General features: G+C 40.7%; 1 protein-coding gene across 8 annotated transcripts in view; it reads left to right on the top strand.

Moving 5' to 3' along the window:
- pard3ab (par-3 family cell polarity regulator alpha, b) overlaps window positions 1-18,680 on the top strand; it is a 327,405-nt gene extending 308,725 nt beyond the window's left edge. For 7 of the 8 annotated variants that reach the window (XM_047369396.1, XM_047369390.1, XM_047369393.1 and 4 more), the window contains 2 exons: window positions 7,438-7,580; window positions 14,043-18,680. In XM_047369396.1, coding sequence (XP_047225352.1) covers window positions 7,438-7,580; window positions 14,043-14,448 — 549 coding nt within the window. In that variant the 3' untranslated portion in view covers window positions 14,449-18,680. Of the gene's footprint in view, window positions 1-7,437; window positions 7,581-14,042 lie in introns of those variants that run through there. The other variant, XR_007038822.1, reaches the window with a different exon arrangement.
- The last annotated feature ends 606 nt before the right edge of the window (window positions 18,681-19,286 follow it).

Below are 19,286 nucleotides of genomic sequence, written 5' to 3'. Positions count from 1 at the left end.
CCTGGTTTCCGAAGGTAGCCTGTAGCTCTTGACAGAGAACACTGTATTTTCCAGAAAGTAACCACTTTGTTCATAGAAAGTATGGGCTGTATCGTGTATTGCTGCTAATAGTTTCTTTGTCTTATTTTTTAGTATTTTTTAGTATCATCCCCCATGCATCAAATGAGTTACATTTGAACAATTTTCACAGTTTGCCACCATACAAACAGATTGATAGATGTTCATGCTTCAGTGGTGAAAGGAGGGCACAAATCTCTGAAAGACCAGAGGCAAGCTGTATTGTCCTTTAATGTCCTTCACAGGAACCTATATAAACACTCTTGGGGTTTTTCTACACTGCTCTCACACAAAGGGTTGTATTTGTATATTTCTGTATGAACTCCTTTAAGTGTCGGATTCCCACTGTAAGTTTGCAAAGCTTTTTGTTTGCAGTGGGAAACTTGTGATTTATTACTGAGATGATAAAGTGAGAGCTGATGAATTTTACTCAGGCTTTTTGTTCTAGCATTGTATAGTATTATGTAGCTTCTGGCAGTGCTAACCAGAGTCCTGCTGTGTCTTAATAGGATCAGTGGACACATTCCAGCGCAGGATTGTGTGGGAAACAAGGTCACAGGTCATCTGTGCTTTTGTCTGGAAACAACTGAGCGTGCTCTAAATTAAGAATTTGAAATTGTAGCTCCGCTTTTAATTTTTAAACTTCACTGCACTATTGTCATCCTGTTCATTTTCCCATGAAGACCCATTAGTTATCCCATATTCTAAAAATGAAAGAGGACCTTGATTATTTTACTTTTTTACCAAGTGAACGTGTTCATAAATAAACCATGAAACTAAAACTTGTGAATATTAAAGCTTGTTTAATCCAAAAATAAAGCTGGAAACCATGGATTCCACTTCTTCACAGTGGCTACAGCCCCTAATGCTCTTTTCTTGTCCATTTTACTTTTGCCTGCTTACTCTCGGGTCTCCCATAATAATTACATGTTATTGGACTCATGCCCTGGTCATGCCAGTGCGCCAGATGGAAAACGGCAGAATGCGTCTTTGAAATTCAATTACCTCTCCTGGTGCACGGATTGCATTTTTGTTGCTTCATCTGAGTGATGTGCTGCAAACCATAATGGGTCTGTGTCCTTTGTCTTAATTCACCTACAACTTCCACATTTTTTGTCTGTGCTAGAGGTCGGGTTTATACAGTTTTCATACAAAAATGTTAAATACGTCTGAAATTATAAACACTTAATACTTTTAGTTTTGTCTAGAGATGCACCGATTGAAGATCTTTGACATGTCTGATTTTTGTGGACCTCCAACCTGCCATTTAGGCCTGATTTGTTTTTGAAAACTAATTGAAAATATATTTAAAAAGAAATGTTTTAATTAATGGGATATTCGCTGATCGCTGCTAATAGTCATTAGTCTCCTTGCTCAGCCAGTCATCATGAATGATGGTTAAGTCAGTTTTGAGCCAGCACTGCTACGCTGCATCCAGAAAGTTTTCACAGTGTGTCACTTTTTCCACATTCATGATGTTACAGCCTATGCAGAGTTTTATTAGGTCATTTTTCCTTAACAAAATATCTGCACAAGACCCAATACTGGCTTACTGGAAAGCTCTTTTAGCAAATGATTTATTTCTTAATTCTATGTACATTAATACATAGAATCACACAACACAGCTTATTATTTATCTTCGACAGAAATTACAGCCTTAAATCATCTTCATTTTTAAATAGTCTCTTTTAAAGACTTCCAGTCATCACTTATACACCATATTTGGAATCCCTCAGCCTGTGGCCTCTGACCAGAATAAGATGGAAATAATAATAAAGTCAGTATTTGCTAAATAAATCTCAAAGTTAAATGAAGTCGAAAAAACTCTAATTGTTACGAACAAATGAAATTGGCGATGAAAAGTAAAAATATTGATAATAAAGTGAGATAATATAATAATAATTAGGAAAAGGCAGCATCCATATGTGTCCACAAGATGTTTAAATGCCAAAAGGGAAAGAATTATGTTATTAAATCTTATTCTACATATAAGGTTACTAATTCATTTACACAAGGTTGCACTTCACGTATGTATGTATGGATGGATGGATGGATGGATGGATGGATGGATGGATGGATGGATGGATGGATGGATGATGTATGTATGTATGTATGTATGGATGGATGGATGGATGGATGGATGGATGGATGGATGGATGGATGGATGGATGGATGGATGGATGGATGGATGGATGGAGAAATTGCAGCATATCTCCTTAATAAACCAGTTTTGCACATTTTTACAGACCTCTAAAGATGAATCAGAAAAACAGAGCAGACTGCAGAGCCTCCTGTGATTCCTCTGATTTTATTTCTCTAACGTCTTACAGAAACCACAAACCGTCTACCCTACCTGGGGAAACGACAATAATCCTTCTCGGGAGCTGGGCTGCTTTAGCATGATGTTGCCTTTAGGTTCAGGGACCATAAATCCCATGCTACTGGTGAAGTTAAACATCTCATGATTTAATCCATATGCTTAACAATTATAACCTAATCTCACCGAATTAGAATTCTACTATAGATTTCAGGTTTTTCCGATCCTAACATTTAGCCTGTTTTCTGAGCCATTTGTCATAAAATAACAGCGAAACATATTATTTTGCTCCTTCGTTTCAACTTCAGACTCCCTCAAACCTCCACTGAGATCCATCTGAAGATGTCACGTTTGTTAGCCGTCCATTTTATGATTTATTGTCCAATATCAAAACAAGCCGTCCATAATTAGCCACCTTCTCTGGGTCTTCCTCATCTATTTCCCTTTGTTGTTTGGGTGTGCAGCAGAGAATTGTGGGTAACGTGGTCTAATTCCATCAAAGATGACTGATGTCTGCTCTCCCAGCTCCAGCAGCAGCACACTAAGCTTTATTGCACCCATTAAACCACTGTGTGACCACTGAGGTTCGTTCAGCTGGTGTTGGGGTCTATAGAAGAAATAATATTTTCATCTTGTGTTTTACATTTAACATTTAAAGGCTTTATTATCTGAAATCCCTACAGGTATTTTCCACTAACCTTTCAAATCAGACGCATGAGCTAACATTTCCAAAGATATTAACACACTTAGGATTCTCAGAAGCAATCTTTTCTTCATGTGAGGAATATTAAGACTGTCACTCATCCGGGGGGTAGTTTTCAGATCAGATATGGGAAAAAAATGAGCTGTTGGCGCTCAGCCACTTTTTTTAATTGTCATCTGAGCAAAGCGCCGGTGCTGCCACCCTCGGAGACGACTGGGCCTGGATTCTTTGGTTTATACGGGGAGTCTCTTAAGCGCTCGTAATGGTTTTATGGCCATTTACACCAACTGATGCCGGCACCGCTCTCATCTCTCAATATGTTGCACAGCCATAAAAAGTAATTATATCGGCTTTGTGCGGCAACTAATCTGCACGTGATTACTGCCCCCAGACCGCTAATGAACATCGGAGGAGTTGTGGTACAACAGTGGGACGGTTGCAGCTCTGTTTGCTGAATGTCATTTCCTGCAGGGATGTTTGAGTTGAGGGTAAACTTTAATCAAACTGACAGGTTTAGTTTCCGGCATGAAGGTACACTGATACGAGCTGCAAGTAAAGGGAATTTTTTCGGTGAACAATATTGGCTAAGTTAAAGCCTCTCTTCTCCCAAGCATTTACCCTTTAGGTGTTTTTATCATTATTCTTCATGCTGTTTAATTCTGATTTTTTTATGCATTTAGGTGGGCTTGAATGTCTAATAAAATTAAAAGGTTTTTAGTTATTTATTGAAACTGTTCTTTTTCCTTGCTGGAATGATTGTACAGCAAACGAACTGGATGCACAAGTTTGAATTTCATGTTGGTTTGTTCTAATCAACACAGGTTTAAAATTTTACATACAGGCACAGAATCATTTAACCCTCTGCAAATATATGGTTTAATGTTCCTTAGCAAGTTTAACCTCAATCACGTGCTTTTTGCTGCCTCCAATAAGGTTCTAGCAGATTGCTGAATGGATATTTCACTCCTGTTCTTGGTTGAATTGGCAGGGTTCATCTAAATTAATGTGAGATGATCTGGAGATGGTCCTGTTTCATTATTCCATCCACTGAGTGAAGTGCACCAGTACAACTGGCATTGAAACAGCCCAACAGCATGATACAACCACCACCGTGCTTAACAGTTGGTTTTGGAAGCGACAACTTGACTCCTCCGAGTCGCCACCTGCTCATTTCATGGTGATGTTAAACTGGTTTCCCTGTCTACATCGGCATTGCTGTTGACCTGAACTTTGGTGGCTCCTGGGTTCTTCCTGAACATCAAGTAGAACTTAATTATGGGGCTTTGTCACTGGTGTTCCTGCAGTTTCCAGTTTGATAGGCCTTGGTGGTTCTCGAGTTGATTTTTTTTTGGAACTGAGTGCACATCTTTGAATTTATTCTTGGTTTTCCCAATCCACGTGTCTAAAATTATATTTACAGAGTCAAATATGTACATACAACCACAAACATATAGGTAAATGTACATTTGCAAGTGGCACCATCAACAACAACCTCTATCAACAAGCTTCTGGCATAGATCTGGCTGAATATTTGACCACTTTTCCTGTCAGAACCAATAAATCGGTTGGTTTCCTGGACGGATCCAGCTTTTAATGTATGTCTGGGATCATTGTCCTGTTGGAACACTGTGTCCATGTTTCCATCATCCAGCTGTCGATCTGAGGTGAAGCTGAAAGTTTGTTACACGCAGATTACTAATGTTTGTATTAGTTATCCATCATTTCATCCCCATGGTGAAGCTTCGCCTTATCTCCTCCAAACTAAATTATTCTTGTCATTGTAGCCAAACAGCAAAATCTTTGTCTCATCTGCCATAAAACTGTTCTCCAGAAGGCATTTGGCTTTTCCATGTGGGCAGCTGCAATTTTCAGTTGAGCTTCATGGTGTCCATGTTTGAGCCGGCGCTTCTTTCTTGGTTGAAACCCTCTCAGTCGTTTTCGATTTAAAACTGGCTCTACTGTCTCCAGTTCATGGTGGGCTTTAGCCTTGGTTGTTCCTGAAAATCCAAAAGATTTATTTCCATCTGAAGCGAACAATTTGAGTAAAATGATTGAATCTTGGATTGAAGCTATAAGTTGATTGCAAACACTCATTAAAACAGGTTCCAGAATGACTGAAATAGGCTAAAATAAGCGTTAGTGACTCATTCAACCCTACTGAGAATGTTTGGAGCATGTTTAAAATCCTCTAACGGCTCTGAGGAGGAGACTTATGCCACAACCTCGTTTGTGGCCCCAGAATGAACGTGAATGAGATGAAATCCAAATATTATATATTTGAGCCTGTCTGTATAACTCTGAGAAGACTGACATTATAGTTCAAATCTTTGCACTAATACTTATTTTATAAGTTCTATATTGTATTTTCATTCCACCCCAATCAGATAGTTTAAATATGTCATTTAGGGCCAAAATTTGTTATATCATTATATTAATGCTAAAGGTTTATGTTTGCATAAAAACTTAATAAATTGTTTTTCAAGATTTTTCTTGAGATTTTTCAAGATTTTTCCTCTTATTTTTTACCCACCACAAAAACAAGAGGAAATTATTAAATGAAAGTAGACGTGGAGTGAGTAATAAATCCTAAATTTACCTGACTTGTTTTATGCATCATAGGTAGTGTTTGGTGAAAACTAAATGCAAATTTTCAGTCTGAGATTATATGAAATTAAAAGCGTGCATCTGTGTGACAGTGAGGCACAGTTATTGTCCTGGAGTGTTTGGGTGCGAACACCGATGACTTGAGGAAGAGTTTAAATGTGTCTTTAAATACAGAAATGAGTGACATATCTGTGCAGGAACCGACTGTGGGCTGATAATCTGTCGCTGAGGTGTTCATGCTGGGGTGTTTAACCCGTAAAGAACCGTCACAGTGTTGAGTCTGTTTCATTAACACCAACTAACATCCATGTCATCACCATAACCTTTCTCTGAGCCTGCAGCATGGTCTTCCTCTCACTTCCCCCTCCCATCTTATCTGCCTGCCTGCCTGTGTCTCACCTTCATTTTGACCTGAGGAGAGACGAGTCCCACCGACTGACCCGCTGGTAAGTTTGAGACGTGTAGAAATCCAGCTTTTAATCCGATCTAAGAAGTCAGAAGATGTTCTGTTCTTTTGTTATTATAAAGACACCTGTCTGTGGATTTTCATGCTCCTGTAGTTTCACATACGACTTTCCAGCCGTAGGTTTCTCAGACCGGCTTTTAAGGTTAGATATGTCTCCAATATTCCATCACACAGCCATTAGTCCTTAAAACACGTGATTGTGCTCCCGCCATCGGTACAAGCTGAGATGACACTTTTCATCCTTACATAATGTCATGTTTTATCATTTTAATTTCATATATGGGGAAAAATATGAACGAACATTAGTCATGTTCTCCAGGTTTTACATTCACAGTTAGATTTTATGTAAAAATCCAAATATCTGGATTTAGTGTGAATATCAAGTATTATATATTATTTACTGCTCTAACTTCAATAAACCTTTATTGTGTATATAAAGTCATATTTAATAAATTAGAACCTTGAGTATCGTTAGAAGTAACCTTTAAGCAGTTTTCATTAAGCCCATATTTCTGTATTAGAAATGTGTTTTTTATTAGTCTGATGTAATATTCTAATCCAATATGTCGTGCTTTCATTTGCTGCATGTGGAAAAGAATCATAATTTATAGAAAGACTTGAAAACATCAGTCTGTGTGCAATTAATCTATATAATGTGTGACACTTGGTAAATTGAGTTACTGAAATAAATGAACCTTTCAATAATATTTCGAATAAAAATGTAAATTTATTTGAATTGTGTAATTTAACAAGTGAAACTCAGAGTGGTTTAAGTGTTTATTTATGTTAATATTGATAATAGAAGCTTACGACAAATGAAAACCCAAAAATCTGTTCCTCAGGAATTTAGAAACTACAACCACGGAGTTGGGGTGGGGGGGATGTCTTTCTAGTAATAATGCAAACATTCAAATACTCCTTTTAAGTTTTGGATCTACAACACATCCCTTTCCTACAAAAAAGTCTGATTACCTTGTTTTTGTAAAATATTACATGCTTAGTTTATGGTTGAAGGGGTAAAAAAAAAATTACCCATGTTTCTTGTGCACTTTTTCCTTCCACTAAACTTTCAATCCATATAATGCATCATCGTAACTTTTTTAATTGAATTAATGAAATAAGTAAACGTTTTCATTAAATTCCAATTTATTGGCATACTTCTCTAAATAAGTAAAATAATGAACATTTTAACAGCAGATGTATCAGGAGATTAGTTTTTCAGATTGTAGACGCTTGATATAAGCTGACTCAAAATGACCGCTCATACAACTGTCGTCTTGTCATTTCCAGTCAAACACCAGCAGCAACGGTCCGGGCGGCTACAGCCAGCCGGGTCGGCACTCTGTATCCGTGGAGGTCCAGATGCAAAGACAGAGACAGGAGGAGAGGGAGTCCTTCGCCCAGGCGCAACGGCAGTACAGCTCCCTGCCTCGGTGAGACTCATCAACACGTTGTTTCTGTCTCTGTGTGTGTGTGTCCCCTCTGATAATTTCTGATTTATAGGGCCAGCATTAGATAACGGCAGAAATTGGGTCAGAACTGGTCAGTTTCACATTACAAACTCACACACACACACACACACACACGGTGTTAGTTAGAACTAACAGGTCATGTTACTGCCTCAGACAGATCTGACATGATTGTTTTCCTTTTTTCCTAATCTAATTTCCTTTGATCTGTATGATCTGCTGGCTGCGTGTTCCAGGAAATGCTGACGTATTTATTTATGGGTGTTCTGCGGTAGACGGAGAGTCACAGCCCTTAATGGGCCTGGTTCCGCTGGGATCATTTAAGACTTTACCTTCTGTATCTGCTCCAGCTGTTTCTTCAGTCTGATTTCATCAGTGTTTCTGTCGTTCCCCTACCTGTCGACCCCCACTGCGTGTAAACGGGTCTTTTTCTGGACTGGACTTTTGTCTCTGCTTAATGGGCTGTGATGTTTTCTTTTGAGGGGTGGGGTTAACTACAGTTGGTAGTTTAACTTCCTTCACATGGAAGATAAGCCACAAAAGGTCAGTGCTTATAAGACTGTATCCAAGCATGTTAATTGAAAGTTAACTGGAAGAAAAAAATCTGGTAGAAAAGACTAAACGTACTGTTGCTAAACCACGATGTGATGCTCATAGCCAGGATGCTTTCCACAGCAGCCATAGAGAAGGTTCTAAGGCTGTCTTTGTCTTTGTGAAATGAGCGTGGATGTGGGTCGGCCAGTTAAGAAGGTCCATTAGCTTAACCCAGATGGTACTTGAAGCTGTTTACTCGCACCACCAATGGAGAGAGAAGATTGGATTAATGCTGCTGTTTCTTTCTGTAGCCTGCCACAATCTTCCTGGTTTAATTGATGTTCAGGTGAAGGTGGTTAACCTGGCACCATCTTTCCAGGTTCCTCAGTTCCTCCATGTTTTTGTTGTGAGACCTTGTCGTCAGCAAACCTGACGATGGAAGTGGAGCTGCAAGTGGCCACACAGTCATGGGTGTTGAGGATGTAAAACAGGGGCTCAAAACTCTACATGTGGTACTCCAGTGCTGAGTGTGATGGTGCTGGACACACTGGTGCCCAATTTGACCACTTGTGCTCTTCTAGTGAGAAAGTCCAGCACCCATCTTTCCCACTGGGTGCTAAACTGATGTCCAGTGTCCTTAAGCCTAACATGTCCAACAAGTCTGTGAAGTCAAAACCTTTTGTCAAAGCAGTTTTGTTGAATCAATTAATTGATCATTCTTGTTGCCTGTTGATGGTTGAAGAACAAGCTGAACATGTTCAATAAGAACTATGGGAAGCATTTTTAAAAGCTTTCATCTTCTTGGAAGGAAATTAGGATGTCATATCTTCATGAGGGATCTTTTATGGTGGTGTGGATCGTGTTTGACATAAAGTGGAGGTTTTTCTCACTCTGAATGTCACAATTGAACCTTTTTAGTATTACATGATGACCATGTTTGAGGTTTTGTTACTTATTGAGGGATTTATGTATGCTTGGGTTTTTACTGTGGGCAAGCTCAGTGGGTGAAATACCACATTCAATAAAACATGAGGCCCATTTACATTCTCACAAACCGCCTGTGGGCATCTACCAACCAACCACAGCAACATACAGGGATTCCTAACCACGTCAAAGTCCCCTTACAGTCCATTAGACCCGCTTAAAGACGGACTGGAACAAGCATTGGACCTGACAGACAGTAATCGAGGACCTTTCTTCAGACAGAAAAATGAGGCGACCATCTTTGTCCTCTCTGAATACGGCCGTGCTGGCGTGTGACACGAACTCGGTTGGGTGTCATGAATCTGGGCAGCTGCTCTGCACTTTACCAGAAAACATGGTGGAGGGAGGAAAAAAATCCAGATGTGTGTCATCAGATATAATTTCTGCTCGGCCGGCTCAGCCTTTGTGTGATGTGTACAGGCCTCCTGGGCTCTGTGCATTTATCTCCAGGCTGATGCAGAACGAGAAGAAGAACATCACTCAGCTTTTGATTCTGAGCCATGCATAATTAGCACTTTTATCAGCCAGCTGTGGAGAAATTGCATTATTCCTCTGTTTGGATTTCAGCAGGAAAAGGCGACAAAAAAAGGGAGAAATTCTTTAATGAGAACAGAAAGAAGCTTTGTTTTGTATTCAATTGAGATTGAATGCAATTGAGGATGGATACGCTGCTTGATCGGTGAGATAGGAGGAGTGCGGCCCATGTTTATTCTTGCACACACTCGACTGATTCCAATTTTCAGAGACGGGCGTACCCGACATCTGATTTTATTTCATATGTTGACAAAAGAGGCCAAAGCTGCTCTAAAATGCAAACCAGGCTGCCGCCTCTGTTGCCTGGTGCCGTGGCTTGAGGGGGAGGAGCTTTAGATGATGCCCTGAGAAAGTATTCACACCTGTTAAAACTTTTTTACATTTGATCATGTTACAGCCACATACAATGATTGATTTTCCTAGGATTTGATGTGACAGACCATCACAAAGTAACTTACAATTGTGAAGTGAAAAGAAAGGGCTTTTCAACTTTTTGCAGCCTGCTTTACTCTCATACCCCCAAATAAATCCCAGTCCAACCAACTGCCATCAGAACTCATCTAATTGGTACGTAGAGTCCACCTGAGTATAAACTGGGAATGGTTGCTGCGATGCAGGCTGCTACCAACGTAGCTGCTAGTAGATCTTTTATTATGTGGGTTTGCTGCCAAGTCTCTCAGGAAGGAGTAAAAGAATAAACTGCCTTCCAAATAAAAGCCCAAAGAAGATTTTAAATGATTAAAACACAGGTAATCATATTAGTTAAATTTTGATGGGTCATTTGTAATCCTACCAAGTTATTCATGTTAGATGGGTGAAAGCTTTACGCCACAGCCAGGCATGTTGGTCGCTACCTGCATCAGTTACCCTTCGCAATCCAGATGTTCTGTGAAGGCCTGGGAGGGTTCATAAAGAACATCAGTGAACAATTAGCATCATGGAAACCATGGAGCATATGAGTCAAGACAGGGAGAGCTTTAATCAGAGAAGCAGCCAAGAGGCGTATGGTAACTCTGGAGGAGCTGCAGAGATTTACAGCTCAGGTGCTACTGTTAACACAGAGGAATTCTGGAGGAAGACTTGATTGAGGCTGCTTAAGAGTTGAAGCTTGGTTGGAGGTTCTGCTTCTAGCAGGACAATGACACTTAAAATTCACCGGGAGCTGGAATGGTTTGGATCATTCACGTGTCAGACTGGCCCAGTCAAAGCCCATACCAAGGGTGATGTTTGCAGTCACTCTCCGTCTAGTCTGACTTAGCTTGAGCTATTTTGCATAGAAAATGTATGAAAGTGGTTCTGCTGAGAACCAGTAAAAAAAAGCATCAGAAAAACAGACAATAAAGTATAATATTGTGTATTTTAGTGAAATCTCCAATATAAAACACTCAAAAAGAAGTCAGCACTTTTAACTGTTATTATACTTCTGTTGCACACCTGTTTATTTGATGGATCTGTGGATTTTAGAAGGTAAGAACTGAGTTCAATCCATGATTAAAACGTCATATTGTTTTCCGTCAGCTCATCCTATCTTGGATATATCCTGATTTAATAAGCCTATTTAAAGAGCTTACAGTTGGGTTTGGCTAGAAAGCAGTCACAGGGGTACTTTCTATGAATGCAAGTTTGTGCAAAATTTCCACTGGCGAGATGCAGCTCTGGCATAACACTAAAAGCTATCCTTAAAAATCTTTAAAAAAAAGTACAATTATAATTAATGCAAAGTTTCGTCAGACTAATCCGGTGTTTTTTTTTTACAGGGGAGCAAAAACAAGATTTAAAATTGGAGGGGGCAGTTAAAGCCAGTGGTTACATAAAATTTTATCTAGGTGTATTAGTGTAAAAGAGGCTGAATGCAGACCGCACATTTCATGCATAATTTACCTTCTATTCGCCAATAATATTATAACCACTATGATTTATCACATAAAATCCAATAAAAACATTAAAGTTCATGTCAGTAAGGTGTGAAAATGTGAAAATCTTCAATGGGTCTGAGCACACCTCTGTATTCAGCTCATGCCCACACTGAAGCAGGGACAGTGAGGGTAAATGAGAGCACTAACGATCTACCAGGCTGACTTTCTGACATATATATATGCAGACACACATGCTCTGTTCGGACCAAATGCCGCAGCAGCTGCTGCAGGCAGCCTTTGGTCTCCTATAATGGCATTGCTTTGGCTCAGAGATCAATGGAGCTTGTCGATGATGAATGCTAGGGCCCTTCGTTTCTCCTCATTGTTTCATTTCCAGTGGTTTATTTACAGTCGGACATCTTTGTTTAGGAGAGAGGGCCTCGCCCTGCAGGGAGCTGACCTTTATTCGCAGTGAAAGCTGTTCCTTAAGGGACACCGCCGCTATTTATCACATCTCCTGCAGCAATCCAGAGTGGTGACGAAGCACATCCGCCACACGGACGTGATCTCCTAAACATCACGTTTACTCCAACAGAGAATTAGACGTGTTTGACGCCATGGTAGACCCAAAGTCAACCAGTAAATTCAGTTTTTCGAAATATCACAGCTAGATTTATCAAAACACGACCTCAACAAGCCTGCAGGATGTTGCGTCCGACCACCGGAGCACCCGTCGCTTCATTAATCTTACAGCAAAGCGGCTTGCAATATTTATCAAGGAAGGGATTTATGTTGATGACAGTGGATTAGACGACAATGGTGAAGCAATAGAAGATGACCCTGAATGTGTTTTATGTGAGGGAATGGTGGATGAGATGCAGCAGAGCGTGTTAGCTTGGTTTGACCTTGTTTGAAAGCATAATTGCACAAACTGACTGAGGAACAACAGGTTTGGGAGTGAAACGTTCCCGCTGACCTCTTCATGCCTCAATCAGACATGGTCCTGTGCAAAACTCTTGAGTCGTCCCTCATTTCTTTAGATTATCCTTCTAAGCAGACAGGTTCTTTAAAGTAGAATCGATCAACATTTCTTCAGGTTTTCTTGAAGGTCTTTCAGAGTTTTGTTTTTAAAGTTTTTCCATTTAGTCCTTCTACCTGACTGTCAGCATATTGTGCAGTTTGTCCCTGATTAAGTGAGGAAACTGATGAGCAGAAAACAAAGCATCAAATTTTCTGCTAGGAGCTTGCTGGAGCTAAAACCATGTTTTCTGTCTGTAAACCTTTGTAATCTTTAGTTTTTTTCACAGATCCAGCTAAATAAACTGGAACAAGTTATGTCTTTGTGTCTGATTATTGGTGTCTTAAAATCCAAATTAAGTCTGCTTCTTTCATTCCTCTTGAACAGATCAATGCCCTCGCCTGAAAATAGGTGAAAAAGCAGCTTATGCCCAAAGAAAAACATGGGACTTTAAGCCACCCAGTCCTTGTTCCTGACCATATTAAAATATTTTATAGTTGGAGCCTAAAAAGGGAAGAAAGTGAACAAGTGAAGTCAGGAAAATTTGGGAATTTTCTTGTAAAAAAACATATTTTTTAGTATTTATTAGTATTTTTTACTGATTGAACTAAAGAAATGGGAGTAAATCTTTTCAGTGGTAGTTTTTAACTGGTTAAAAACTTCGTCTTTCATTCCCCTTAAAAACGAGGTCGAAAATGAGTGAGACACAAGTCCAAATATAGACGCTGGACTCCGCTTGCTTTCCAGGTACAGTTTATAGCTCGGAAAGTGGAAAATAAAGGAAGGGTCTCATTTGGCCAGTTTCCAGTCTTGATCTTGGCCTACTAAAGAGCCTAATCAGAACCAGATCCAGACCACTTTAGAAAGTCAAAATTATTGTATACAGATTAGCCCAAGGTTATTCATACACCTGGTAAATTTTGGTTTAATATTAACTTCAATTTCACCAACATGTTTGTACTTACTGGAAGTATAACATCCTGGTGATGGCAAGGAGGCCATCCAGCTAAATCCTCCAGGTGTATGAATAGTTTTGGTTTAACCGTAACATGATGAAATTGAGTTCATCATGTATGAAAAGTGAGGGATCTCCTCTTCATCACTTTCCAGGTCTGGATAAAGTTTGCATTTCCTGCCATAATTATTCAGACATAATAATTATAAGTTATATTATACGTTCGTAAAATTAAGTTTGTTTAAATTATATTCTTTTCACTGCTTTTTTTTAGGGTTTTTAACTGCCAAAGTAATCAAACAAAAAATCCCAAATTGTCTTGATTCGAGAAGACAAACTTGTTTCGGTGTTGTTTAGTGATACATGTGACCTTTAGATGATAAAACCTGACTCCTGTTCAGCATTTTCATTATATGCCCAGAATATGTCAGAAAGACCTAAGTATTTTAGCAGTCTGGAATCTTAATGTAGGAAATGTTTTGGAGCCGTTAGGGGAACCAAACCTTTTTAGTCATCTCACATCATTTCCTTGTTTCCAACGTTAGACAGCCCAGGAAGAACCCCAGCAGCATCTCCCACGATTCCTGGGACAAGGCGTACCCACCAGGAGACGTCTTCCAGACAGCCAAGGACAACCCCAGATACTCCAGCTACCAGGGCTCCAGGAACGGCTACCCTGGCGGCGGCGGCGGAGGAGGAGGAGTCAACGCCAGAGTCCTGCTGGAGGCCCAGGAGCTGTTGAGGCAGGAGCAGAGGCGCAGGGAGCAGGAAGCCAAAGGAAAAATGATGCAGGAGGGCAGCGGGAACAGCAGCTACGACGGGTACATGCCCCACCTGAAGGAGCCGGGATCCCCGAAGGGCCCGTACCGACACGATGTCCCACCATCGCCTTCGCAGCTAGCTAGGCTGAACAGACTGGGGTCAGAAAAGGGAAGACTTTTTTATTCCTGAGGAAACTTAGCAGACTGAATGATGAGCTTACAGATCTGGACGTGGACTTCTTAGAGGTCTTATAGCTTAGCGACAATCTTAACAGTATGTGGGTGTTTGATGACGTTTACCAATTATCAGTCACCCTCCTACAACCACAAGACGCCTGGTGCCTTCTCCACCCTCGTCCAGGACTCTAACTCAGAGACCTGGCTCAATCAGGCGAAGGAGTGGACGCCTCTCGGAACCCACAGTGAGGCGTAAGTTTGTGTGTGACAAGGTACACATTCATATGACTCGTCCCACCTGCAATCTTTCGGTTAACACCCGGCCCCCTTCAGAGAGCCGGTGCTGTTTCTCTCCTCTAAAGAAGCGAAAACGAGGCAGAGTGTGGAAAAGAAAGCAGACCACAGAGTGTGTGTGTGTTATTAATAAAAGCCCTCCTCATAAATGATTCATGTTGTGTGTTATCTCCTTGGAGGAGAGTCAGGCAGAAAGGGTAGGCATCTCTGATCCTCTGCCTGTCCCCTCTGCACAACACTGGGCTCTACTCGCCCGCCTCCCTGGCTGTCTGTCTTTCTGGCTCCATCTTCCCCTCTCATTCTTCCTGTCTCTCTTTATTGCACTCCTTTCTTCTACTTCAACACCTTCATATTCATCTCACCCTCCCCTCTCGCTCACATCCACCACCTCCTCTCCCTCCTCCTCCTCCTCCTCCTCCTCCTCCTCTCTGTCTTCAACCGAGTCAGGGCTCTGCACTGAATTTTTCATCAGAAGCCACCTGCTGCCTGCCAGAGCCAAAGAACGCCGCCATTGGAGGCTCCGACAGAGGGCCCGGCTTCTGACATGACGAGCCGAATAAAAGCTGGAAAAAAAAGAGACAGAATAAAGATCGGCGGGGCGACAATGTGGCTCCCTGTGTGAAATTAGCAGCAGCCCTTTACGCTGTTTTTTAACAAAAGGCAAAATTGTCCTCTGGAGTTAATTGCTCCAAATTGCCATAATTGCTTTTTGTGGGTTTTTTTTACACTTTTTTAAGCATTTAGCAGACACTCTTCATTGTAACGATTTTAAATAGAGGCAGCAGGTGGGGGGCTGGGGTGGGGATCTTGCTTTTAAAAAGCAGCGGTGGATAAATGAAGGGAATGCTGTTGGATTACAAAGAGCAGGTTGGAAAAAAACGGAGAGGATTTGTTCATGGAGATGGTTTGCTTCTGTAACAGAAACAGTGGAGGTTAATCCAGTCACATTTGTGGCTCACACAGCTATAAAAACCCTATATGAACATTTGATTTCTCACCTCTTTAAATCATACATTTTTAATACCACATTTGTTCGGTTGAATTTCATTTGCCACACCCAAGCAGGAAAACTGCCAGATCTGTGGAATCTAGATCTCTCCTCAGTAGAACCTGTCTGACAACATGAAGTAGACTAAAAGTTCTCAAAAAACAAAACATCATCCCCCAATATGAAGACATTCAAGAGCAGATTAGAACAAAGTCGCCGCTGTGCATCAGTCTGGATGCCTCTGATGCATCAGGCTTATAAAATCATTTTTAAGGCTTTGGGACTCCAGGCAGCCACAGTGAGAACATGGGAGAGCGGTGAACCTACCCAGGACAGGCCGGTCTACCAGAGTTACTCATCCAAGAGGTCCAGAAGAACCCAGAACAACATCTAATACCTGTTTTTAGCATTCGAGCACCACATGGCTCCACTCAGCTCAATCTGTCTCTGCTTCCTACGAACGCTGTTGTTTCCATTGATTCACTGACAGCCGGAGTCATGGCATGAAGCCCCACCTCCAGCCGTCAGTGTCGTGCACTCTGCATTTATTAACTGTTACTGTCTTATGGTTCAGTGTGAGCCTACCAAACATGAGATACGTTTCAACTACAAAGTAAACACATCATGTTCTCCAACAGGGATTTCAAGCCACCGCTTCGGCTTTCAGTTTAACCTGCTGCAGCCATTGTGGTGGTGAATATTCTTCCTGATGAGGAGCAGGTACCAAGAAAGCCAGAACCGGGCCAAAAAATCCAGAAATGGAAATGGTCGCAAAACTGGCTGAGTGGAGTGAAGCCAGCCAAAGTAGAGCCCTTGGAAAAGGACCATAAAGGTCTGCAGGCCTAATTGCCTCCATTAAGGTCAGAGATCATGATTCAAAAAGGAACATCTCTCCAAAACGTTTAGGTAAATATTCTGTGGACTGACTTGACGAAAGTGGAACTTTTTGAAAGGTGTGCATCCTGTTACATCTGTAAAAAAATATATATATATAAAAATAACTGCATTTCAGAAACCTAACTTTCATACCACAATCAAACACGGTGGTGGTAGTATGATGATCTGTTTCTGTTTTGCTACTTCAGGTCCTGGATGACTTGCTCTAATTTAAGTTCTGCTCTCTAACAGAAAACACTGAAGGAGAATCTCTGGCCATGTTCCCTGATTTAAAGCTCAAGCACACTCAGAATAAGATGAAGGTTTTGAAGTGGCCTAGTCAAAGACTGGAATATTTCTATTAATAAAATGCTTCAATAAGTCATTTTGTTATTGGTTGTATAGAGTGCCAGGTTTGATAATGTAAAATATTTAACTTGGGTGAATCATTTCAGATTTTCCCATCTTTATTGTGACATTTTTCCAGTTCAGTTTACCTAAAACAAACTATTTGTGGTAAATAACCTGGTTGCATAAATGTGTACACCCGTGACTACCTTGTTAAAGAACTTTTAGATACAGTTTCAGTCCAAATTATATTTAATCTGATTAAGCATAAAGTTCAGCTTTCCTTATAGGATTTTTCCGACATCTGCTGATTGGCATCCTTTAGCTAAAAGCCACAGTTTGCAGAGGAATTATGGAGGATCAGAAGAATCTCATTGCACAAAGGTATCTGTCTGGCCACGTTTCCCCTAAAGTATGTTTGGCACACAAAAAAACAGATCTCCAAAGGAACACAATGTCTAGAGTGAAGAATGGGGGCGGTAGCATCATGATGTGGGTTTTGCTTTTCTTTAGATGTAACCAAGGTTTTTGTCAAGGTGGATGAAATGGAGCCAGTTTTGGCCCAAAACTTTCAGAAGCGTGTTAGAAAACTTGAGATGAAGACGGATTTTATTTTTCAGCATCACTGCAAATCCAGTCGTGCATCCACCTGCAACCATGTTGATGCAACTTTCACGGATTTGATTTGAGGTAAATTATAGGAATAATGTCACATTGAAGGTGGCGAAAACCTGGAGTTTTAACAGGGGTGTTCAGACTGTTGAGAGCATCGGTCTAATAACTGGACGAAGTCGGTTTGAGAAGATAAGTTGCCTTCTGGAGCACATTTAGATGATTTAATGTCTCTGGTGTTTAAAACGTTACTGGAATTGGCCTGAGGCTGGATGGTTTGGTCTTTTCTAATGCTGTGAGGACCACAAGTGACATTGCATTGATCTCCTTTGTGTTGGCATCAGAAAAAACCTGAATAAATGTAATTACAAGCATGGTTTGTAACGTCTGGCGGTGGTAATTTTGTTATTAATGTTCCAGTCAGCCTGGATGGTGCTGATTGGCAGGTTTTCTGCTTCAGGACAAAAGGAATAAAGTGGTATCAGAAGAACCTGAGTGTTGATGGCGAACCCGGTAAAACTGACCATAACTAGCTGATAAACTCCTAACTGCTGAAGTTGGTGACGTCCAGTCCTCCGACATCTCTGATTCCTCTACAAACAAACAGGTGCAGAACAACCAACTAACAGAGTTGAGATGCACAAGATGTCTCCTGAGAAGAGAAGTGGGTGAAAATATCGCTGGACAGAAATGAGTCTTTATTTCCACCTGAGGAGAGTTTTTCAGCATGCAGAGACCTATGATTTTTGCTTTTAATCCCACATTCAAACTAAGACGATGGAAACTGTGACCGTAAGAAACAGTATTTAACCTGGCCTCTGATGTCTAAAAGTGCCTGAGTAAACATATCTGAACATTTTACACAAAGAGGGACACGATGTGATTCATTTCATAAAACTAGTTCTGGGTCGAAGAGGTCCGCACCACCAGTGTGTTTGTATCCTGTTTTTCTTCAACCATACTGTTTATTTGTGTTAAACAAGCAAAACCGAAATGGAAATTAATAAGCTGATGTGCAATTGTTTTGTTTCCAGAAAAGCTTTACATGATATTTGGAGAAAAGTAAATGACCCCCTTTTCTGTACGTATCAAGCTGACAATAAAGCAGAAAGCTGTTCCTGTTTGCAGCGCCGCCTCTTTGTGCAGTTTTTCACTTATTTCCCCGTTGAGATGAGGTGGGATCAGACGAGCCTTCAGTTAGAGGCTTCGGATCATCCAGGCAGATGTCAGGAATGTTTGACAGATGTGATTAAGTCATTGTTTCCTGACGTCGCAGCAGAGGAAGTTTCACACATTTAGCTGCTGTGCAAAAACGACTGTTTCCCTGTGAAACACGTCTTTTGAGGTAATTTCCTGTAAATACCGCAGTGCTTCCTGTTATTAAGTCCGGCTTCATTGTTAACAGGGGACCTGCATAAGCTGCTACTGTTTTTGTTCTGCGGGTTAAAGGTGACGTTCGAACCAAATACAATTAACTACTTCAGACAGACGGCTGGATTTGCCAGAAGAGTCCTCTGATAACTGCTGTGAACAAGAACTGTGTTTTGGCTTTTTTCTACACTTAAATGTTTAAGATCATCAAAAAATGTTAAGAGAGAAATGCAACCTGACTAAATAAAAAACACTGTTTCCAAATGTTGTTCTTTATTAGAGGAAGAAAGGTTATCCAAACCATTCCGGCCATGTTGAAACCTGAAATAACTGGATGAATCCCTCAAGCAGAAATCACAAAA

This window comes from Girardinichthys multiradiatus, chromosome 6 (assembly GCF_021462225.1).
Source record: "Girardinichthys multiradiatus isolate DD_20200921_A chromosome 6, DD_fGirMul_XY1, whole genome shotgun sequence".
NCBI classification, from domain to species: Eukaryota; Metazoa; Chordata; class Actinopteri; order Cyprinodontiformes; family Goodeidae; genus Girardinichthys; species Girardinichthys multiradiatus.
Note: the sequence above shows the minus strand (reverse complement) of the source record. Positions and strands in the feature narration are given on the sequence as shown.